Genomic DNA, 24,433 nt, shown 5'->3' on the forward strand with positions numbered 1-24,433 from the left:
TCCTTTAAATAGAATTTAGTATTCCTTTAAATAGTATCTGCTTTGTTACACAGAGGGCTTTATCTGTTAATTTTGTAAAACATTTCCATTAAATCAGAAGGCCTTTAGGGGGACATGTAACTGAAAATAAATTTCTGTAGTAAACCAGCAGTACTATATTGCTACATTAAGTAGCATTGCATTTTTAATTATTTAATCCCTTAGGTGGCATTTTTGTACTATTTCTAATTAGATCACCTTAATAAGATTATCAGGATTAATTTCTGTGGTTGCATGTACTGTATTCCAGATGGGAATGCATGTATGTATTTGTCTCACTTTATAAGCAAGTTTATTTGTTTTTACTGCAGTGTGTAAATGTAGAATTTGATTTGTTTGTTGAACACTTTGCTAAACTCTGACATTATGTTCTGTATTTGCTCTCCCCAAATCTACAAAACAGATAGGGATGCAGGGTATTTATAGTACCCGCAAATAATATAGCATCATATGGGATAATAAAAGAATGCCCTGCAGTAGCATTTTACTAGATATAATATGAATTATTGAAAAGATTACATTTTACAACACAAAATATCAAGATTTGTTAAAGTAGCATTTTTGATTTTAGCCATTAAGTTACCTCATTGCATTTGTAATATACAAGAGAGAACAATTTTGAAGTAAAAATACGAAGTGCTGTATTTAGGAAGATACCAGTCTTAACTTGGTGTACTTTGGTTAGGTGCCTTCTCCCTTCCCACAACCTGTATAAATGCTTATAATCAGGGCTCGCCAAACTACAGTGAGCCCCGCTCACCAGCCGTGCTGTCCGGCGATCTGCGCATGCGCAGATCGTTCTCCGCATGCGCAGATCGCCCGAACCCGGCTCTTCCGGGTTACAGTCTACTCGCCACGGGTGAGTAGATTGTATAATTTGTCGAGCTCTGTTTATAATATAGGAGTGTAAAAATTTGGTATATAATACACATGTTTCTGTCTTTACATAAAACTGTTAGAGTAATAGTGCAACAAATATCTCTCTCTCTCTCTCTCTCTCTAAATATAGAATTAGATTATACAATTCTCTACCTAAAACCTTTATATTTATCTGTATATTTGCCTGTAAATATTATAAAATTGAGCAGAAATAGAAAAAGGAAGAACTATCTATACCTCATCAAATTGGGAGTACATCTAGTTCAGGATCTTGAGTTGAGTAAAGAGTATATTACAAGTTGACACTCTCTTAACTAGGATTCTCTGGTTGGGCATGGATGTTGCAGGACCAGAGAGTCCCGATGAATGGCCAGCAGTAAGGATCCCTGCAAGGCTGGCAGGGCAGTGGGCTGCCCACCTAGCATGTGACAATGGTGCTGCCCAGCAGAGTTGGAAGACCTAACATGTGGCTGCCCAGAGGGGCTGAGCAGCTGCCGAGGGGGTTGGTAGAACAGTGGGGTCAGCAGGAGGTAGGGAAGCCAGCAGCCAGGCCATAGGGCTGGTGGCAGGTGTCTAAAAATGACCTCTCCTGGTCCGGCAAAATCCATTATCCAGGACCAGTCAGGTCCTGAGGGTACCAGACTAGTCTATCCTTTTTCCTTTATTAGTGAAATACTTGTAAAACTACAATGATGCCATGCAAGTTAATTTTAAAGTATGTTGTTTGTAAGGACAAAGTGTTGATGGTGATTTATGTGAAACAATATTCCTTAACCTGAATGCTACATTTAGCAGACACAATTTTCCAGATCCCCTTTATCCTTAGTGTAGTGGGTCTTCTCTACTATTTCTACAAAACATGGAGAACTGATCCTGGATGCATCAAGATTTCTGAAGAAGAAAGGAGAAAGGTATTTTACCTCCATAAATCAACTTAAAATATACCACAGTATAATGTGTGCATTTTTTTCTGTGATTTTTATATTTAAACAGTGAACAGTAATATTTTCTTTAGTCTTCAGAGATTCATTTTAACCCTTAGTACGGTAAGTGACTCTAATACTTATATATTTTCATATATTCTAAATTATTTCTCTTCTCTATGCTTTCTTAAAAATAACTTTTCTGTGTCAGCTATCACCTCACATAGATATATGTGTCTGTTGAAGTTTAGATGCTGTTGAATTTGACCCTATAAAATGCCATTAGTGTTGTCTAAATTAATAGTGGTATAACTTAATAGAGAACTTGACCCACAAACTGTGAGGATCTCATGTGGTTTCCATATGCTTATAAAGTATTATGCATGCTTGTGTTTCCAAGTTCTGTTGATGCTCCAAGCTAGGACTGCAATAAGTTTTGTCAAGACCTTTTTCATGATCTTCTTGTTGAACATTATCGGAAAAGTAGTGAGGCAACCTTTATCCAATTTCATTTAGGATGCAAGAGCAAGAAGTTGCCATGCAGTGAACAGGTAGCTTACTATAGTCTGCATCATGGTTACTTGGCATACCGGGGCGGGGGGGACACCATATACAGCAGCCTATGCCATCGTTATCTGTCAGAAGTAGGAATGTCAGAAATCATGTATTTTAGGCTGCCAATTGATGTGCGTTAACACCTGCGATGAACACAGGGAAGGATTAATGCGTTAATTTTTTTAACGTGTTAATTGCAGGTGTTACTGCTGCGCTTCCCCTTTGAAGAGCTGCTCTGGCACTTCAAAGGGGCAGCTCATTAGGCACCGGGGATCAGCTGGAGTCTCCAGTTGACCCCGGCTCGGTGCAGCGCTGCCTCTTGGAAAGGCTGGAACGGCGCTTCAAAGGGACAGCGTAATGTGGAGCTGGGGATCATCTGGGCACTCCAGCTGCAGTGCTGCCCTTTGAAATGCCGCCACTGCGTTTCAAAGGGGCAGTGCACGATTAAATTGTTTTATTGCTTGACAGCCTATTTCAGTGTATTTCAATATTTGTGTAACTAAAATTCTTAGCCTTTCAACCATTACTTAGTACTCCAACTGGGGTTGGGGGCAGCAGTCAGTGTGCTCCCAGCCTCGCTCCTGGGGAGCTCCCTGCCACTCTGTGCTGCTGCCTGTGTATCTGATACAGAGGCAGCAGCGCAGGATGGCAACAGCCCCTGTCCACGGAGGGCCCAAGATTTCGGTAGATAGAAGCTGCTCCAGAATCCCTCAGAACAGCCTCTGTCTGTGATGACCTCAGGCCCACTGTGGAGTCTGCTCCACGCAGCAGCCCTTGTTTGCATGGAATGCCGGAGCAGCTTCTGTCCCCCACAGACAGGGACTGCTGCCACTCTGCGCTCCCGCCTCTATAAAAGAAACAGCAGCGCAGGGCAGCAGGCAGGAGCTGTTTTTCAAACTGACTCTCCACACAGACTGCACGCACCTGCATGCTCCTCATTTAAAATTCTGAACAGAGGGCTGGGACTAAGCCAGCCTGTTGATCCAAGTTTTAAATGCAGGGCACGTGGCACAGGGGAAAGAGCGGGGGTTGGTTTTGATGTGGCTAACCAGTATGTTAACGAGTAAGCAATCACTTATCGGTTAACTGGTTAACAGCTATTTGGTGAACATCCCTTGTCAGAAGTACTAACCGCACAAAAGATACTATACTAAATAAGTGGTTTTAACTATTCTGATCAAGGACTACTTCGCAAACAAAAACCCCCACACTTATCCTGCCTGGATGGGGTACTGGAGGATTAAATCAAATAGGTCTTATCCATATTGCATTTCCTTGAATCTGTGTCTGCTCCAGGGAACAATTTAGCTTCATCTCAGTGTTAATATTTTGATTGCATATTTTTAATGATAAAACTTGAAAAGGATTCATCATCTTGATATTATTTAAGAAACCTCTGATCTTCCTGACACTGTTGGAAAAATGAGATAAATAGAATTGTAAAATAACTTGTGTCTTTCAGAGTATTGTTACTCTTGCGGAAGCTGGCTGCTTGGATCTCAGAACATTTTGCATATCATGTCTTGTAAGTGAGGCTTTCATTGCACATTTAATGTGGATTACTCTCGTTTTGATACACAGGGAGTTACGTGCATAGCTGTCTGAATAAGAGTATTACATTTTTTTGTCCTTCCTTGGTATTCCTTGGTCATTAGTGAGGACTACAGGCCGTATGCCTTCAAATAATCCTTTAAACTACTATAGATAGTTTTAGTTGGCTTATAAAAGGAAAAGTGCATAATTGTGTCATTTAAATTATGTTGAAATGTTGAGTCTGTAATGGGAACTGCATTTCATTTTTTTATTTTTGAATGTAGAGCAAAAATAAGTAGTTTACATGATTTATGAATGTCATGAATTATTGAATTTTCCCCTTCCACTTTCAACTAGGTAAAAAAGCCTTTGAGATCCATGCATTGCATTGCTTGCAACTCATGTATTGCTAGATATGACCAACATTGTCTGTGGACTGGACAATGTATAGGTGAGTTTATTTTAGCATACTTGGAACCCCCTTGTGCTAATCTCCTGAAGGACAGCACCTAACAGCACAATCTAGTTAACTGGTGTGATTGATAGATGAATGGGTATTGACAGGTGTCGGTGAGAGTTGTATCCAGCCCTTCTCCTTTATTGTTTGGTCTCTGAATTGAAGCCATTAAAGTGAGGCAGCTAAAATGGGTCCTCCAGCTCCAAGCACTATCATTCAGGAGGAAATGGAGAAAAATATAGACAGGCTTGGATTGTTATGGACCTTAAATCTGCAGGACTGTCTTATTAAAGCCCATGTTTAGTTATTGTAATTTTGCTTGTAAATTGGAAATGCTTAGAATGTCCACTACACTGTCTGAGGTGTGCAAAGTTATGTTAGACTGAAATAACTCTGATGTAAAACTTGAATATATTTATAAGCAAGATTTCAAGTGAGAGTATTGTTTGCGTGGTACGATACCCAAGATAGCGTCTTTTGTATTTTTCACAATGCTGAAGACCACAAAGTTGAGATACGTCAATGGAATTAATGAAAAAGGTGACAAAAATGTAGTCTGTATTTGGAGCTTGCCTTAACTAGCAACCCCTGCTCTGCTCTAGCTCAAGAAAATCTCATTAGAAACAGTGTATCTGGAATTACTAGTGTGAGAAGTTGGGAAGGAATTAGGTCAAGCTGTGGTAAAATATACTGAGCATGGTGGAAGGAATAGTAAGAACATTGACTCTCTTTCTACTTGTGTTAACTTTGGGAAAATACTAACTGTATTAAGATACACAATATAAATTCTTTTCTTCATTGTCCCTAATACAGGTGTTGGCAACCATTATTATTTCCTTTTGTTTCTGCTCTTCCTAACTATGATGGGGACCTGGATGTTCTATGGAACTCTCCTCTGTACGTATTTATATATTTGACTTTAATTGTATGTTCAAAGTGCTCTTACTTATTTCATTTATTTGCTGGCATTTCATATATTGTCATTTTGTGGTTCAATCCTGATCTTGGTTGTGCTGGAACAATCATAACTCTTAACAAAAATAGCCATGTACCTGAAATCAGGATAAAGATTTTGATTAAACTTTTGTCAGGTATTAATAACAGTTCAAAATTTATATTTTATTTTTAAAAGATATTGTTACAGTGATCTGCATTTTTAGGAAATATGACTTCAGAAGAGAAGTGGAGGTTCTTCTAGAAATAAAATTCAGGAGGCATAAATAATAAAAGTGTGTGTACAGTAATTCCTCACTTAACGTGTGCCCACTAAACACGTTTTTGCGATAGCACAATTTTTTTTTAGGAAACATTGTTCAAACAACACAACCCGTCCCCTCAATAACACGAAATCAATAACACGATTTCCCCTGCCTCCCTCCAAAGCGGCAGAGGTTTGCCACTTGCAGCGCTGTTCCCCGGTGACCCTCTCTCGCCAGATGCCTTGCGTCCGTCCAGATGCCTTACGTCCAGCCAGAGGGGGTCACCGGGGAACAGCGCTGCAAGCGGCAAACCTCTGCTGCTTTGCAGGGAGGCAGGGGAAGCCTCGTGCAGCTGCACAGAGCTTCCTCTGCCGCCTTACAAAGCGTCTGGCCAGAGGGGGTCACCGGGGAACTGCACGGCGAGCAGCAAACCTTCGCCGCTTTGTAAGAAGGCAGAGGAAGCCCCGCGCAGCTGCCGGTGACCAGCCAGCTGGGGAAACTCGGCCGGTGGCTGCAAGCCCCCTCCCATGTCCTTCCCTTCCCTTCTCCAGAGCCAAACACCTCCCCTCCCTGCTATAACCCAGTCCCCTTTCTCCCCCAACCTTATGTCCCAGTCCCAGCTGCTAACAAGTGCAGGCTGGAGCTGCGAGCACACATGCTCTTGAAACGCAACCCCCACCTTTTCCATTATTTTCAATTGGAAAATTGACTCCGCCTAATACATTTTCACTTAGCACGATCATTTTCTGAAATGTATCTACCATGTTAAATGAGGAATTACTGTATCTATTCCAGAGGTGAAGGCGTGCTGGTAGAGCATGCTGGCAAGAAGCATCTGCCGGTACCAGCTGGCACATGGCCACAGTAGGGGCTCTTGTGCATTTCAAAGATTGAAACGCAGCATGGAGCTTAAGGCCAACCCCCACTGGCCGCAGGCTCCATGCGACGCTTCCGCTTTGAAATGTACAAGAGCTCCAGCAGGAGCTGGAGGGAGCCTGCTTTTAAGCCGGCTCCCCCAGCACCCCATCCTCTTGCCCCCTGCCTCTTGCTGATTTTTTTTGATAGAGGTAGCAATGAGAGGGGGGGAAGAAACTAGTTAACTAGTGTGTCAGCTATCTGATAAGCTTTTGCCTATTGGATAGTTGACTAGTCACTTACATCCCTAGTGCAATCAACATCACAGTGGGGCCAAGGCAGCTTTCTGCCTGCCCTGACTCCACACAGGTCTTGGAAGTGACCAGCATGTCCAGACAGTCCAACAGTGCAGAGGCAGTCAGGCGGACTCTGTGTGCTGCCTCTGTCCTATATGCCAGCTCTGCAGCTCTCATTGACTGAGAATTTCAGGGGTAGCACATGGAGCCGCCTGCTGGCCACCCTGAGCCTAGGGGATGCTGGGTCATGCCAGTTGCTTCTGGGAACTGTCTGAGGTACGTGCTGCCTAGCTGGAGCCTGAATCCCCTCCTGTACCCACATTGCCTCCCAGAGCTTGCATCCCTGTCCAGGGATCAAGTGTGAGTCCCTTTCCACACTCCAAGCTCATCAGCTCCAGCCCAGTGTAAGTGATGGGGAGAGAGAGCGACAGAGTGAGCAAAGGATGGAGTGAGTGGGCCTCAGACATGGCAGCAGGGCCTCAGGGAACGGGTGGCAGGACTGGGACCTATGAAGGGGTGTGGAAGGGTGTTTGGGTTTCTGTGATTAGACAATTGGCAACTCTATCTGAGCGTGAACTGTGATGTTATCCAAGAAAAATCCAAACTGTTCTGCATAATGATATATGGAAATGAGGAGTGGTAACATATAGGGAAGTAAAGTGAGTATACATGACACTATAAGAAATGAGGTCTGGTCTTGAGTACTTACCCTGAGCTTCAATGAGAGTCTTGCATGTGCAAAAATGTAGGATTGTCCTAAAGAAAAAATTGCACTTGATCCAAAACCAGGGATGGCTCTTAGTTTTAGGATTTAGACAACTAGCTTAATCCTAAAACTTCAGTGGAACTTAAGCATGTACTTAACTTTAAGTACATAACTGGTTTGCTGAGTTGGAGCCTTAAAAATAAACTTTCCTAGCTTTTTATATTTTTATATGTAAAAGCACATCACCCAGACTTGTAGATGTTTCAAAGATATAAAAACATTTGGACTAATGCGATCCACTTCATATTTCTATAACTTTGGTGGAAGCACTAATTTTCCCCTGTCATGGATCAAATATATTCTCCATTTACATTTATTTTGTATTCCCTTGGATTAATAAATGCAAACGAAAAGCTGTCATAAACTGTAGATGCTTTTAATGATTATTTAAAACCATAATTAAGCAATGTTTTCAAGTACTAATAACACAGTGAAGTAGTAGTCATTGCCTTGCAATATTATTGTTTAATTTTATAAAAACATCCTTTAGGGTCCATCCAATACACTGGGTGTCCATTTCATGAAATAAAACTGTATAGTAATTAATGTGTATATATAATACATCAATATAATTTTAGAGATTTATCCATCTGTCTCCAAGTCCATTTATTCAAGAACTCATAAACAGTAACAGATAGGGCCATCACATTTTGGAGCTTCCTCTTATCCTAACTTAAAGCACGATCAGAGTTTGGTTGTGCCAGGAAAATGGGATGTGCCTGGAATTCGATTGTTTTTCATAACCTGGAAAGGGAGAGGGCTGATTGGAGGGATACAGTACTGCACAGTGACCACTCAGGACAGTGAGCGCAGGGGACAACTATACTGCAAAATGACGCCTGGGGGCAGCCACACCAGGAAAGGAGTGGCCATCTGGGGACAGGGCTCAATTGAGTGGCCCCCCCTAACCCAAATCCTATCACCCCCATTGCCACAGTCCCCCCCCCTTCTTGGAATACCACCGGGGCCAGATATCACAGTCCTGTTCGACCCCCTTCCTCCCTCAGTACCGTATGCCCATGTCCAGCTGGCCTGTGTAGCCCCCCCTTCCCTCCTCAGCCAAGCCCAGGGAGTGCCAGTGAGAGCCTCTAGAGTTGCTTCTCTGCCACCCTTGTGTCAACCCCAGGCAGCACCAGGTAAGTTTTCTAATAACAATATAATAAACGTCTATTTAGCCCATCTTGGCAGACCAATTTTCATAGATGTCTATAATCTTTTGTAGGACAGGACCTTCAGTTCACATTTTTCTTTGGTTTAAATTGGCTCACTGGGAGCAATCCTGAATAAATGGACCATACTAATGTAGTATGATTGCATAGTGTATAAATAAATTAACTTGCTATGATTTCTGACACCAGTTGTAATTTGTTAAATGTATATGCTGCATGCAGTATGCATGCGGTCACTGCATCGGTATTCTTGTTGTAAGTGCTAACATCCAACATAGAAGTTTTGTTTCTAGAGTTCGCAATGTAAGATCTGATGATCTTAGGTAGTTTAATTATTCTTTTTAGTAAAGGCAACTTTGCTTATTCTCAGATTGGTCAGAACATTGTGCAACAACTTACCACCAAGACGGCGCGTGGACTTACTTGACACAGATAGTGTCTTGTTCTCCATGGGTTTTGTACATCTTTACAATAGTGTGTTTTCATACTTTGTGGACTTCGTTGATGCTAATTATTCAGCTTTATCAGGTACTTTTTTGCCTTATATACATGCTTTTCTTGAGGACTTCCGAATTAAAAAAAAAAATCCTTGGCAGACTTGTCTGATTAAAGGCCTTACGTTGTGCGAGCTTTCCTTGGCCCATCAGGATCAAGTTGCAGGGATATGTAAGGATGACCCACCCCTTATACTCCCAGGGCTCTGCCTTTGGTTCCATGTCTAGTTGTGTAGAGACTGTTTCCGATACTCAGTCTAAAAAGATACTCAAAATCAAGCCTTTTAACAGAAGTCTGCTATTTATAGGTTTTGATTGGTTTTGATGCAGAACAATAATATTTAGGAAAATAGTTAAGAAATCAAGTTTTTGGTGGGAAAGAATCAAAATGATAAATACAACTGGTGTCACTTTCTAAAAATATTTTATGGTTTTATGATAATTTTGCCTAGTGATTTAATTAATGCTGAACTGAGAAATATGTGTTGTAGCTTAGCAGTTCTTGATTAATCTATTTTAAGTCCAACTAAGATAAAAATATGATCATGGCTCTACTCTGATTAGAAGTATCAACTTTTTTTTTAAACCTTGTTTTTCAAAGATTCATAACTTGGAACAACTCTGTATAGGAAGGCAAGCTGGTACTTTTATTCAAAAAACAGATTTGTTTTACAGATTAGGATCTGTTGTATATACATCTGAATATGTTAGACATTTAGGTTGCGTTTACACAGCAGGGCTTAGCTCAATTTGTGTACCTTATTTCAAGTTATATCAATTGCGTAGCTTATTTCAAAGTTGGAAGCATCTACAGAAATAGAGCACTCTTCCTCCAACTTCCCTTACTCCTCGTATGGTGAGGGTTATAGGAGTCGGAGTAAGAAATCGTCCAGCTTGATAGTACAGGCAGTCCCCGAGTTACGCGGATCCGACTTACGTCCAGCAGCGGCTGAATCAGGACGCCTGGGGCAGAGCAGCTGGGGTGCTGCTGGGTTGGTCCAGTAGCGCCGAGGAGCAGCGGCGCTACTGGACCAACCCAGCAGCACCCCAGCTGCTCTGCCCCAGGCGTCCCCAAGTCAGCCGCTGCTGAACCTGACCAATGGCTGACTACAGGAAGCCCCTGCCCCGGGCTTCCTGGAATCAGCCGCTGATCAGTTTCAGCAGCAGCTGACTTGGGGATGCCTGGGGTTCTTAAGTTGAATCTGTATGTAAGTCAGAACTGGCGTCCAGATTCAGCTCCGACTTACATACACAACTTAAGAACAAACCTACAGTCCCTATCTTGTACGTAACCCGGGGACTGCCTGTATTTCAATATTATTTCAAAATAACTGCCTGCTGTGTAGGCACGGACTAAATTATTTCAAAATAATGTAAGTTATTTTGAAATAATGTTGCTGTGTAGACTTACCCTCATTGAGCTAAGCTTTTTTTAAAGCTTCATTGGTTTCTTCAGAAATCACTGATCTATGAGTGTTTAAAAATAGATTAGACTATGTTAAAGGAAATTAAACATTAGACAATTGAATAGACAATGAGAAATTATAGGCAAAAATATATAAATGGAAAGATGTAAGATAACAAATGCAGTTGAGGACATTTGAAAAATATGGCTCCAGCTCTGTCCTCTTCTTGCTGGCTTATATCAAGGTATTACTGCACATTGTCCTTGCTAGATAACTTCAATGATGTAATAGGTCTTTTCCCACCTCTGTATTCTGTATTATTCTGAGTGGAAACCATGCATTTTAATCTCTGTAAACATCTAGGCACCATGAACTAATTAGGGATGAGTTGGGTGTTTTGACATTGACACTCCCAACTTTTTGGTTTCTATCAGAGAGAAAAATACATTGCATTTGTGTGTGTCCATTATTTAACTGCTTTAATATATCCACATTTCAATTATCTCCTTCCCTATACCCTGTCCACCTTGAAGATTGCTTTTCTGGGCTTGACCTCACATGAAAGAATAACCCTCACATTACAGAGCAGGTGTTCCAAGCAAGCTATTTCTCTCCGGAAAACTCCATACAAGTAAGTATTTTTGTTAAGAGAATTATTTTTAAGGAAGTGGAATTAATCATCTTTAATTACTACCAAATAAAAGTTAAATTTACTAGTGTTTGCTGAATATACCTGAGGGACAAGTGGCAGGGGTCAGGTTAGCATCCCCCCAGCCAGACTTTTGAAAGGGTCCAGAGCTCCAGCAGCTTACTATTTTATGCTATTGGTAATAATTTCAGATCAACCCTAATGCTTCTAATTGGCACTTACTGAATTCTCCTTTTCCTAACATTTAAGTGTTATATAGGTTGGAAAGGATATGTGAAAACTTAACCTATTTACGTGGCAGGGTGGGGGGGGGGAATGTTTTTGTTTTTTAATTTCTTCTGCAAGAACCCTTCTTATTAGCTTTGTGCTTTTTGAAATGCTCTTTAGTGTACCATATTTGCTGTGTTGGCCCTCTTTTTTTGTTACATTTATTAATAGAGTTTTCTCTGATTTCCAGTCATGGATGCTTTCAGAACCTTGCAGACTTTTTTCAGTGCCGTTGCTTTGGTATGTTCACACCCAACGTAGTTGACTGGACTAAACAATATACTCTATTTCATCCTGCAAGAGGTAAAAATGTTCATTCTGTATGAAGAAAAGCACCAAAGAGCCAAACTGAAAGCTAAATAAAACTGGATATTCTTAATATTGTGTTCAAATTCTTTTGAAACTTTCTTGCCCTTAAATTTTATATTGTTACTATTGTTCAAATAGTACAGTTTATCATAAATTACAGCAAAACAGATCTGAAAGCATTGCAGTGGTGGTTTGTATGTACTTTCAACTTTAACAATTTGAAATTTCATATAACTATGAGATGTCACTTAAAGTATATTTTTATGAGAAATTTTTATATAACACTCCAGAAATCGTATATAATACCTTTTAAAGATTTTTTTCAGATTGTGTCTACAAAGAACACATTTGTTAAGGGAAATTATTTTTTACATTTTTGAATTGACTATTTCAAAAAGTTTTTAACACTACCTTGTATTTTTGATAACTTATTTGTCTTTATACTATGTAAATCTGTACAGAATCACTGTTTAGACTTACTGTTTGCTTTCACATGAAATAAATTAGATTTCATGCTTACATTTCCTTTTTTTTTTAAATATTCAAGGGAAAGTTTGAAACTTACATCTTTAAAAATCATTAAACATAACTGCAAAGGCCTATCTTGCTTCTTTAAACGTCTAACAAGAATTGATCAGAAGACTAAATCTTGCATTCATTTACCCCAGTGTCACTTTGAAATGGAGAACTCAGCCACTAAGTAGGTACATGACCAAAACCTAATGATAATGTTTAACAATATTTCAGGCTGCAAGGTAGGGCTACCATACTCCCAAGCAATGTACCTGCACCCTTGATAAATGTAAATAGTTTAATGCTGTATTTGGAAAATGTAGAGTCTGATATGAATCACTTTTCAGAGACATCAAATGGACTTCACACAGCATGAGCCCACTGTGTCCAACTAGGAGATTTGTATTGTAACAGAAAAGAACAAAAATGACATTTATGGCGATAGGCAGTGTTCCCTTTGTGCTTGTGCGGCCACTTGGGTGATCTACAAATGCTGCCCAGCTGATTACTAGGGTGCCCATAACTAGATTTTTTGTATTTCTGTTGGTGGGGCATACTTACATATGCCCCAGTGCACATAAAAATTTTTTGTGTGCATGGATGGAAAAGGTTAGAGGGAATATTAGCTATAGGGGAGGGAAAAAGCACAAATAAAGAGCACTAATCAGAGACAATTCAAAATATGATCCATTATTAGTAGTTTAGCAGTAAACTAGAATGAAATAAAACCAGAGATTTCTTACAGTTTCAACAGAGGTATTATTTATTGAGCCTGGTGAATTAGGTGAGTGCTTTGAGCATTAGAGGACCAAATAAGAGCCAAGTAATTTAACCAGTCATATCATGAAAGCAGTATCTACAGTTTATTGTATCAAGAGAAACCTACCAATACAAAACTAGATTTAACATCTTCTTTGATTTTTTTTCCTGTTTTATGAAAATATGACTTCCAATTCAAGAAATCTGTCTTTTATTCCCTTTCTCTTTCTCTCAGGAAGAGGGAGCCTGAAATTGTTTGCTATTGTGACAGATTAGAAATGCGCCTTTAAAAAAAAAAAATCCTCTCATACTAGTGTCACCATAACATAACAATGTATTTTACTAAGGAATTATGGTAGGATAGATGGTAGAGAAAATGGGAAAGATTCTGCTGTGCTGGACCTGGTCTGCTAGACCAGGGAGAGCATCTTAAGGTACGCCATCCAGCTACGCAAAATGAGTAGCTGGATTCGGCTTACCTTAAGCCGAGTCTCCGCGGCGTCCCTACTGCGGGAGAATGATGGACTCTCACGCTTTCACCTTCTTCCCTTACTCCTTGCAGAACGAGGTGTACCGGATGCCAGCGGGGGCTGCTCTCACTGTTCAATTTTACGGGTCTACATAAGGCCTAAATTGAATGCTAGAAGATTGGCCTCCAGAGGATTGATCTTCTCTGTAGTAGCGGTGAGGAGTCCTGTGGCACCTTATAGTCTAACTGAAGAGTTGGAGCATATGCATCTGACGAAGTGGGTCTTTGCCCACGAAAGCTTATGCTCCAACACTTCAGTTAGTCTATAAGGTGCCACAGGACTCCTCGCTACTTTTGCAGATTCAGACTAACACGGCTGCCCCTCTGATACTTCTCTGTAGTGTAGACATGCCCTTGGAGTAGTATACATCCAAAACACTTTCCTTTGCCCCTTGCTTATAGGACCATCACATTAAACTCCAAAAACTATATAACATTAGCCAGGGAAAGTAGCATATTAAGAAATTCTATTATTACAAACAAATTAGAATGTAGCAAAATATTAGGCTATTTTCAGTATAGAATGAGCTTACATCCATTTTGTCAAAATGTATTTTCTAGCTACTGCAATAATTTCTTGAGAGATAAGCTTACAAAGCTTTCTAGTGAGTTTGGAGAAGTAGAAGTTTTTAAAAATGTCCTAGGTTCTTATCAATGCATCACTGTTTTACTTAGCCATCAATACATCTGTGGCATCAACAGAGATGTGAAATGTGCCTGATATAAAAAGTTTCATTCTTTCTTTTCCACTTGAGTGAGGCCACCAAACCCAATTCCTTTGGGACCAAAGTTCTTTGCATAGCAAACTGCAAAAGGAAGGGAGAAAGATGTTAGTAAAGAGCATTTTATGTAGTAATTATACTAAAAACATTCTTAGGAATCACAGTAAACTATGTACAGTGGCAAACATGGATTATTTTTCTCAGGCACATCCACAACTCTGACAATGTAACTTTGTCCATTCTTGTTATTTTTGAGATACACAAACTTCTTAGTTTTGGGTGAGATCAAGTCAAGCTCCTCTCAGAACAATTTCCAGTACTGTAAAATACTGAGAAAATCTAAGTTATAGGTACTAGAACAAATTCTAATTCACATGAACGTTGTTTGCAGAGCATGTGGAATAAATATTAGGGCTGGGATTTCAAAAAGGATCTAACAGAATTCCTGTTGAATGTTTCCTGAATCATCTTTGAAAATCCCAGCCTAGAACACTAATATAAAATTCTTCATACCCCTTTCAGCCTATTTTTAAGGATGGATTGACTCTGTGGACTTGCATTATCTGAGAAAAATCCAAAGTAAATCTATTATCTTCAGTGATGTTGGCATATTTATGAAGATCTTTGATTCCCGATGTAAGATTCCTAGGGGAAAATCCCATGTAGGTCCATGATCCTATAATGAAAACATTGTGGCCAGACCCCTCTTGTCCTTGTGGAAAGCCACTGAAGTCAGTGAGGACCAGTACAGATATAGGGATTTGTCCACACATTATTTTGCAGGACAAATGTGATTCTTGGTGGCAAGAGATTCCAAATTTGAGACTACTTAATATTTATGAAAGAAGATACAGATTAATTTGCTTTCTAAATTCACTCCCCAAAAATGAGACAGTAATTTTGGTATGGGACTGTACAAAGCAAAGAAAGGAAGTGAACTCATTATACTTTCCTAAATTCAGATATCTAACAAAAATAGGTGATGATGCCTACATCTTGTCTGAGTAGAGCAACTTAGAAGGATATTTTCAGTAATAGAACAGAAATAAGATTGAACTTACCCTTACAATAGATTTCTCCATCTTTGTCTGTAACATTTGTAGATTCTAGGCTCTTTCCACAAAAAGCACAACGGAAGCAAGTCTTATGCCAAGGCTGTGAAAGAAGGCAGAGATATCACATTATACAACCCTCATGATCTGACCAGTTCCAAACCAGAGAATTTTCTAGACCATGAGTGGTCACTATCTAGCAGCATTACCAACACTTCCACTGCTTACTGGGACATGAAAGGACATTTGGGGGGTAAATTAGTGCTAAAAAACAGAGAGCTATGACTGGTAGCTGTAAACAATCTTCATGGAACCATGGGAAACTTAGCCACACCCATGAAAAGTGGACATCCAGCTAACTAAAATCATTCCGGATGGTGGATATTTCCAGACCAGAGAGTTCTGGACCAGAGAGATTCAACCTGTGCAAAAGAATCATAACTAGATTATATAAAGTAAAAAATCCCAACCATCAATATACAGTAAACTTCCAATAATACAGCACCTTTAGGATCCAGGGGGTGCCGGATTATCAGATTTGCCGGACTATCGGAAGGGGGGGTTATGAGGGGTCTGGGATGGGGTGAGGTGGGGTTGGAGGGGATGCCACCCCAAACCCCTCATAGCCCCTCCTTCTGATAGTCCGGCTCTGCCCCAGGCGTCCCTGATCCAGCCGCTGCTGGTCAGTTTCAGCAGCGGCTGAATCGGGGACGCCTGCAGCAGAGCAGCTGGAGTGCTGCCAGGTTGGTCCGGTAGCGCCGACCCTTGGTGCGGCGAGACCAACCCGGCAGCACCCCAGCTGCTCTTGGGGACACCTGGGGCAGAGCAGCTGGGGTGCTGCTGGGTTGGTCCCACAGCGCCGCACCTCGGCGCTACTGGACCAACCCGGCAGCACCCCAGCTGCTCTGCCCCGGGCTTCCTGGAGTCAGCCGCTGGTCAGTTTCAACAGCGGCTGAATCCAGATGCCTGGGACAGAGCAGCTGGAGTGCTGCTGGGTTGGTCTGATAGCACCAACTCTTGGCGCTATGAGACCAACCCGGCAGCACCCCAGCTGCTCTGTCCCAGGTGTACCCAAGGGTATGTCTAGACTACAGGTTTTTGTCGACAGATACTGTCGACAAAGCTTCTGTCGACAAAGAGCGTCTACACTACATTCAGGTCTGTCGACAAAGCAAAGTGCTTTGTCGACATGGCAGTGTAGACGCAAGGACAGTTTACATGCAATAACGCTTTCTGTCGACAGAACTCTGTCGACAGAAGGCGTTATGCCTCGTGAAATGAGGTTTACCAGCGTCGACAAAACTGCTGAGTTCTGTTGACATTGTCGACAGAACTCAGCGGTAGTGTGGACGCAGGTATAGTTTTGTCGACAAAAGTCCACTTTTGTTGACAAAATCCTGTAGTCTAGACACACCCCAAGTCAGCCGCTGCTGAAACTGATCAGGGGCTGATTCCAGGAAGCCCTGGGGCAGAGCAGCTCTGCCTCGGGCTTCCTGGAGTCAGCCCCTGATGAGTTTTAACAGCGGCTGAATCGGGGAAGCTGGGGACAGAGCAGCTCCAATGGTCTGGCTGCCTGGAGCACTTCTGGGTTCCTGATGGTGCCAGACCATCAGGAGTGCCAGATCATCAGATGCCAGACCATCGGAGTTTTACTGTATAAAGGGTTGTAGTTTTATATTTGCTTTGGCTAATAAGATTTAAATTGTTACATTAATTTTCATTTAATCTCAGCAACATGTTCCATTTTAGTCAAAATAGGCCAAAATGCTGATTTTCATCATTGCACCCTATCATAATAGGTGACTCCTAATGACTTTCTTACTAGCTGAGAGGTCTCAAATGGGGATCAGCACTTGACTCTGGCCCCACGGTCTATACTGTAATTGCATGTTAGCCATCACTTCAAGACTGCAAAGCATTTTCAGTGAATCATCCTAGATCATCAGTTTCCAAGCAGAAATCCATAAAGTGGAGCAGGTTACATGACACTGGCTTTTTTTCTCCCCAACTACACTATCATTAAAATCTTAAAATAAATAAGCATTTGCTGTGGCTAACATGAAAGTTTAGGAAGAGGAGTTGGCTTCTGTAATTGGGAACACTAAAGAGGGACCACCAATCCCAACTAATATGTGCTTCATAGAGTGACAAAGTTTGAGGACACTTATCCCATGGAGCGAGTTTACAACCTGAGGATTGTGAACAGATTGCTTCAGAATAGGGATAAAAGTGACTAGTCAACTATCGGACAAGCTTATTCTTTCTTCCTCCCTTACTGCCTCTGTCTTGCTGATTCCTGGCTTGTGCCCGGTACCCCACACTGCGCTTTGCCCTTTTAATTGTATTAAGAGCCTGGCAGCCAGGCTCTTAATACATATAAAAGACAGAGCAGCAGTGGGGTTATTTCCCAGGGCCGAGAGGTAACCCCACTATGGCTCTGCGGTTATCCCCCTTATCAATTAATTGACTAGTCGATGGAAATTCCATTGGCTAGCCGGTTAGCTGATTAAAACACCATTGAACATCCCTACTTCAGAGTCCACACCCTTTCATCAAGGGGAGCTTCTGGGGCTGGGGGAGCTGGCATTTTAGGGCATGTCTACGTGTCCAGTATTGCAGTTGGCTCAGCTCTACTGAAGCAGCTGCAGTGCTGCATCATGTCTGGTGAAGGGGCTCTATGCCAACAGGAGAGAGCTCTCCCATCAGTATAATAAAACTGCCTCTGCAAATGGCAGAAGCTATGTCACGGGGAAGAGGAAAGAGCTCTCCTGTTTACATAGCACTGTGCCCACGAGTGCTTAGATTGGTGTAATTTATGTTGCTTGGAGGTGGTTTATTCACACCCTCAAGCAACATGAGTTATGCCAACATAGAGTAGACACCGTCTTAACATTATTTAAAAAACTATTGTAAGAGTCACACAATGGTAAAGATTGAGACCTGCTGTCCTAAAAAGAATGTGACACAACAGGAGCCAAACTAAACAGCTGAGGAGATGGGAAATCTGATACAAAGCATTTCATTTGTAGAAACTTTGCAACCAAAGGACGCTATGGCTACACTGCAGGCTTCTTGCGTAAGAACTGTTTTGCGCAAGAGCGCATCCACACTGCCATGTGCTTTTCTGCAAGAGCAATTGTTCTTGTGCAAAAAACCTGCAATGTAGACGTAGCCTACTACTCTCTGATAAGTAGCTTTTGTGAAATTAGTTGGTGATTAAATGGCATGCTTTTTGCCAAAGGCTGAGCAATGAAGATGGAACTACCATTTCCTGTAAGAGAGAGATCCTCCAGGTCAGGATTGTGATACATTGGCCTACCAAAGTCAGGTAGCTTGTTTTCCTGCTCTTGATATGGTCCCTGGTCTACAGGTAAAAGACGACTTAAAGATCAAGGACTATCAATTTGGTATAATTCAGCAACATTTAAAACCAAACAATTTAAACAGATCTTTAAAAAAAAACAATTAAAACATGTAACATTGCCTTACTTTTCCCCCTCCCATTATTTTCTCTGCAGCATATACTGATTTGCCACAGCGGGGGCACTTTTCCACATCTCCAAACTTTTTGGCGAACTTTGAGGGGTTGGTAGGTGTAGAAGGGCGAGCAGGTTTTGGAGAGCTGGTAGAAAAAAGGAGATTTTCAGTACATCTAAACATCACTTGAAAAATCATGTTTCCATTCTCAAAATATTTCCAATTCAATGCATTTTGGAAAGGTTAATCAACATTACATAATTAGTTCACAGGACATGAAGCTTGCTTTATAATACAAGAAAATAAAAAGCACATTTTACAGTATTAACGATAATATTGCTTTGGTCTTAGTGAACATTACAGCCATCCATAAGGAGGGAAGTGGTCATGTGCACAAAAAGACTATTTAGCAGAAAGGGGGAGGCAAGTGGGAAGACTAAAAAAAATATCTTTATTAACTATATACTGAAAAAGACAACGCAGCAAAGAACTCTCTCATCAGCTACCTGCTGAGACTTGTCAAGAAGAGGCTAATAAAAAGAGACAGGAATCTGATATGTTGTCTTCTTTATTCATTGTAAGGCATCAGCAGGTAGTTTTTGCTTGTTGCTTTCAAAAGGCCTATGCTATGTAAAGGTCAGGTGCATCAGAAAAATGGTTCCAATCTATATGTCTGAACTATCAGCCCAACTCAGTATCAGCTCTTAGTCACTCATATAGTGACCTTTGAATTACTAGATTGTCAGACTGCAACATGTCATTAAACCTATAGAAAGTCAAAAATTGCTGCTGTGCCACAAACGGTAATGAATGTGCTTGTGATAAAGAATAACTGATAATACATTCTCTAAGCTTCAGTATGGCTAGATTAGCTTCATTATAGTATTGCCAGCAGAAAACACATTATTGACAGACAGTTATCTGCAGTCAGGATTCTCTCTGTTGAGTCACGATCTGGGAATCAGCACCTTAAAGTGGTGTGTGATCCATGAGAGAGGATTAATAATAGATATTTTCTTATTGCAAGAAAAAAGTTAACCTCATGCCTCTTGGAATTGGAAATAATTGAAAAAGAAGTTTTTCAAGAGACTAAACATTATTAAAAATTGGCAGAAATGACAAGACTCATGGAAGAAAAACCTATGATTGTGCCTATTGTGCCACTTATGCTCAATGTTATTATGGAAACCTAATGAAGTAGCTAATAAAGGTAGAAGATATAATTAATGGAATTTAACTCACTGTTGCAGATCCAAGCCTAGATGTTCTCCAGTATCAGTGCTGAGACACCCTGCCCCTTGTCCATACCCAATACCTTTGGGACCATATTTTCTCCCATAACAGGTTTTGCAATAGATTTCAGATTCGTGAGCTGCTACTGTGGTACTGTCCAGAGCTTTTCTGCAAGCCACTGAGAATAGAGAAAAGTGCATATAAAATTTTTATTTACAAATCTGAATATTAACTTATCTCAGAATTATTTCAATACAAGTTATTCTGCTCTTGAAAATAATTAATATAAATCAATTTTATGCCCTCATCTGGAACACAGAATTTATTTCTGGAAACCCTATCTAAAAAAAGAATATAGCAGAAATAGAGGGGAGTTCTGATGGCTAGCCACTTCACGGTACGGCTATGTCTACACTGGCCCCTTCTTCGGAAGGGGCATGCTAATTTTGAAAGTGGGAATAGGGAAATCCGCGGGGAATTTAAATATCCCCCGCGGGATTTAAATAAACATGTCTGCCGCTTTTTTTCCGGCTTGGGGAAAAGCCGGAAAAAAGCGTCTAGACTGGCTCGATCCTCCGGAATAAAGCCCTTTTCCGGAGGATCTCTTATTCCTACTTTCAGGAATACTGACCGGAGCATTTCCGGGTTCCTGATGGTGCCGGACCATCAGGAGTGCCGGACCGTCAGATGCCAGACCATTGGAGTTTTACCGTATAATTTAACTGTTGAAATATCCAAGATAAACAGAATGTGTCATGGAAGCCAAGGGTTCTGAAGGAACTCAAATATGAAATTGCAGAACTATTAACTATGGTAAATAACCTAGTGCTTAAATAACCTCTGTACCAGATGATTGGTGGATAGCTAATGTGATGTTTGTTTTTTTAAAAGACTCCATAAGTGATCCTGGCAATTACAGGTCAGTAAACATCACTTCAGTACCAGGCACATTGGTGGAAACTATAGTAAACAACAGAAGGATCAGACGTATAGATTAATATGATATGTTGGGGAAGAGTCAACATGGCTTTTGTAGAGGAAAATTATGCATTGTCAATCTATTATTTGAAGGTGTCAACAAATGTATGGACAAGGGTAAGTCAGTGGTTACAGTATACTTGGACTTTCAGAAAGCTTTGGCAAGGTTCCTCACCAATGGCTCTTAAGCAAAGAAAGAGTAATGGGATAAGAGGGAAGGTTCTCTCATATGTCGATAACTAGAGGACTGTTGTAAAGGCCAAAAGTGTAACTGGGTTCTAAAAAGATTTAGATAAGTTTATGGACAGTAGATCCATCAATTACTATTAGCCAAGGTGGTCAGGAATGCAACCCCATGCACCGAGTGTTCCTAAATCTCTGATTGCCAGAAGCTGGAACTGGGTAATAAATTACTCTGTTCGGTTCACGCCCTCTGAAGCATCTGGAAATGGCCATTGTCAGACAACAGGCTACTGGGCTTGATGGACCATTGGTCTGACCCATTATAGTCATTCTTCTATTCTTATTCCTGGTGCATTATGCACTGCATTTGGCGTACCTGTCCTATAGATAAATAAAGCAATGAGGTAAACAAATTACCTCCTCTAAACTATCTGCTTTTTGGCTCTAAACATTTGAGGTCAAATGGTCACAGGGGGCTGATGGTCCCTTTTGAGGGTGAAAAAAGGGAGCTGCTCTTAGTGAGGCTTAGCCTGCTAGCTACATATTTTTATTAACCACTCGTGGTTAACTTTCAAGAAGAACTTCTGGGCCCAACCCAGAAGATTGCTTGCCTGGTGGTTGAAATAGGCATGGCTTTGGCCAAAATTGTATCACCACAGAAAATATTTCTAAAGATCTAAAACTTCATTCCATTGGTGGTTTCCTGGCAGTAGCCAGAACTGCATTTGGTATCATGTATTGGATGGAATTCCACACAAGCAGGGATGTCCTTAGGATTTATGGTGCCCTAAGCGGGATTATTAAACTGGTGCCCCTATGCCTGACTTGCTCTTAGCAACACAAACGTAAGCTTACAGTATTGGAAAACTTGCCACATGCACATTATTAAAAACAGTTTAACTTAATTAGGCACACTGTAATGCTGATGGACTAGCACTAAAGAAGTAGCACTATAGAAAAAATTCTTATTTATTGACAGAATGATACAAATAATATAATTTTTTAATTTGTCAACATTTTATTGGAAATTTATATGAAGAACCCTGGCCTCCTTCACAGCTGCAAGATGGGGGCCAGCTGAAGGCCAGGGTTGGCCCATAGAGCCCTGATCACCGCAGACAAACTTGAGGCCAAGCCCAGCCCATGCAGGTCCTCTCCCCCCTCGGCAGAGCCGCTGACAGGAAAGCGAAGCTCTGTCCCCCCGGGAGGAGTTGTCAGCACAGGATTGTCACCCTTGTAAGCACCGTAATCTCTTCTAGCTCCCTCTTGAGTTCTGCACCCTCCTGCCCTGACTCCTGCTCCCCCACCTCTCTACCCTGAGCCCCCCCTCCACCAGACCCTGTGCCCTGAATCTACCCCTCCTGCCCTCACTCTATCATCTTCTGCCCTGAGCAATCCCCACAAACCTTTCAGCCCCCTGCCCACACATCTTAACCCCTACCCTTACCAAGAGTCCCCCATATCTCTGCCCTGACTCCAGCCCTGCAACCTTATACTCCTGCCCTAACGCCCCGCACCAAACCCTGTGCCCTCAGCCCCCTACCTCCTACCTTCACTCCAGCACCCTTCAACCCCTTCCCTGAGTTCCCCAACTTTCCCAGCCCCCTGCCCTCACTTCTGTACTCCCGCCCCTTTTTATTCTAGCAAAAGACAGAAAACTTGCAAATATTGTCCACCAAAAAACTATCTGATGTTTTAATCACTTTCCTTCTGATATTAATACAAACTTCCTTTTTCTCTTCATTTTTTAAAAATTCTATCAGTTAAATAAAGCATGTACGTTTTCTTTTCATTTTGTAATCTCTCTCCCTCTCCACTCCCCCCTTCCCCTGAAATTACCTCTTAAAGATCCAGATATGCTCATAGGGATATAAATATGTAATCACAACCTGCATAATATCTCCTCTCGAAGATTTTCTCTTTAACTATGAAGCTTAGAAATGTTTGAAGAAAACGGAGAGTATCATGTAGTAACAGGACTGCAGGAGCTGGGGATTTACGGGCCCATGGCTTCCCTCGCCCCAAAAACAACCACCACCCCCCAACACAAATTGACGACAAGACGGGGGCAGCCTTCTTCCCTCCCCCACTCCTCAGGACTGGATGGGGGGTGCTTGCCTCTCCCGGATCCCTGGCCCCAGCCTCCTTCCTGGGCTGAGCGCTCAGCGACCCCTCCCACCCAATCACTCCCTCGGCCCCAGACCCGCCTCTCTCCGCTCCCTGGCAGCAGCGTCCACATGCGGAGCTCAAACCAGCTGCCAGCCAGCCCTTCGGCGGACGGCCTGCCGGGCCAGTCCACCACTGCCTCAGCACGCAGCCAGCCAGCCAGCCCCCCATCCCCTTCCACACTCCAGCACCTCACTCAACCCAGCCCTGCCAGAGGAAAGAGAGGGGTGCTCCGTGGGGGAAGGGGGAGAAGAATGGTCATTATGGGGGGGCAAAAGAAAGGATACTGCCAGAGCCGCCCAGCCAGCCTGCCTCACCTCACGCCAGGGAAGAGAGTCACACAGGTGAGTTCTTTCTCCCACCTCTAACCCCTCCCCTTCCCAGAGACCCCAGCAGCCAATCCCCTCCCTCAGACTGTGCAGTCTCTCTAGGACCCAGCAGCCCTGCTGTTGCATGCTCACTGCTTCCCATTCCTCCCAGCAGAGTGGTGCCCCAGAACTACTGGTGCCCTATGCAACTGCACACTCTGTGTATGCCTAAGGATGGCCCTGCACACAAGGTATCTCCAAAAAACCCTTCTGAAGACCTGAAACAATTCACCAGATGCAATGAAAAAGTTTAGTATCAGTCATGAATCATCCCTGAATGACCCTTATATACTGACTATGAAAATAAACCTATGGGGTAGGTAGTGTATCAGGAAGACAACATGTCCATGTGTCACGGTGAGAAAAAAGAAAGCATCAAACTTCTTGAGAGTCCATCTTGTGCTGCCTAGTTTTCTAAAATCTCCTCAGCTATCACCTTCTGATTGACTTTGAATGTGTCACTACCAGCATTTCTCAATAGAAAGCAAAGAGTAACTAGAAATTGGAAGCTCCTCTCAGAAGCAGTGTAAGTAATAATCTAGGCAGGGAAGAATCTGGTACCTTTCAAAGCTAGACATCCTCCTGATTACCACTAGCCAAGAAGGCATGATTTTGGGGCCAAATAGCGCCAGCCATGGAACCTCAAATGCACTGTTA

At 41.9% G+C, this 24,433-nt stretch overlaps 2 protein-coding genes across 6 annotated transcripts in view; one reads left to right on the plus strand and one right to left on the minus strand.

Moving 5' to 3' along the window:
- The window catches only part of ZDHHC13 (zDHHC palmitoyltransferase 13), a 28,028-nt gene extending 15,699 nt beyond the window's left edge, over positions 1-12,329 (plus strand). For all 5 annotated transcript variants that reach the window (XM_006111481.4, XM_075927719.1, XM_075927720.1 and 2 more), the window contains 7 exons: positions 1,705-1,829; positions 3,859-3,921; positions 4,287-4,380; positions 5,200-5,283; positions 9,042-9,199; positions 11,105-11,202; positions 11,678-12,329. In XM_006111481.4, coding sequence (XP_006111543.1) covers positions 1,705-1,829; positions 3,859-3,921; positions 4,287-4,380; positions 5,200-5,283; positions 9,042-9,199; positions 11,105-11,202; positions 11,678-11,813 — 758 coding nt within the window. In that variant the 3' untranslated portion in view covers positions 11,814-12,329. The remainder of the gene's footprint in view (positions 1-1,704; positions 1,830-3,858; positions 3,922-4,286; positions 4,381-5,199; positions 5,284-9,041; positions 9,200-11,104; positions 11,203-11,677) is intronic.
- A 712-nt stretch (positions 12,330-13,041) lies between these two features.
- CSRP3 (cysteine and glycine rich protein 3) overlaps positions 13,042-24,433 on the minus strand; it is a 30,977-nt gene continuing 19,585 nt past the window's right edge. Inside the window, exons 3-6 of the mRNA XM_006111485.4 lie at positions 20,091-20,259; positions 18,861-18,993; positions 15,381-15,474; positions 13,042-14,403 (exon numbers count right to left, since the gene is read on the minus strand). Of these exons, the coding sequence (XP_006111547.1) occupies positions 14,330-14,403; positions 15,381-15,474; positions 18,861-18,993; positions 20,091-20,259 (470 nt within the window). The 3' untranslated portion in view covers positions 13,042-14,329. The remainder of the gene's footprint in view (positions 14,404-15,380; positions 15,475-18,860; positions 18,994-20,090; positions 20,260-24,433) is intronic.

The sequence above is a fragment of the Pelodiscus sinensis genome, chromosome 4 (assembly GCF_049634645.1).
Source record: "Pelodiscus sinensis isolate JC-2024 chromosome 4, ASM4963464v1, whole genome shotgun sequence".
NCBI lineage: Eukaryota > Metazoa > Chordata > Testudines > Trionychidae > Pelodiscus > Pelodiscus sinensis.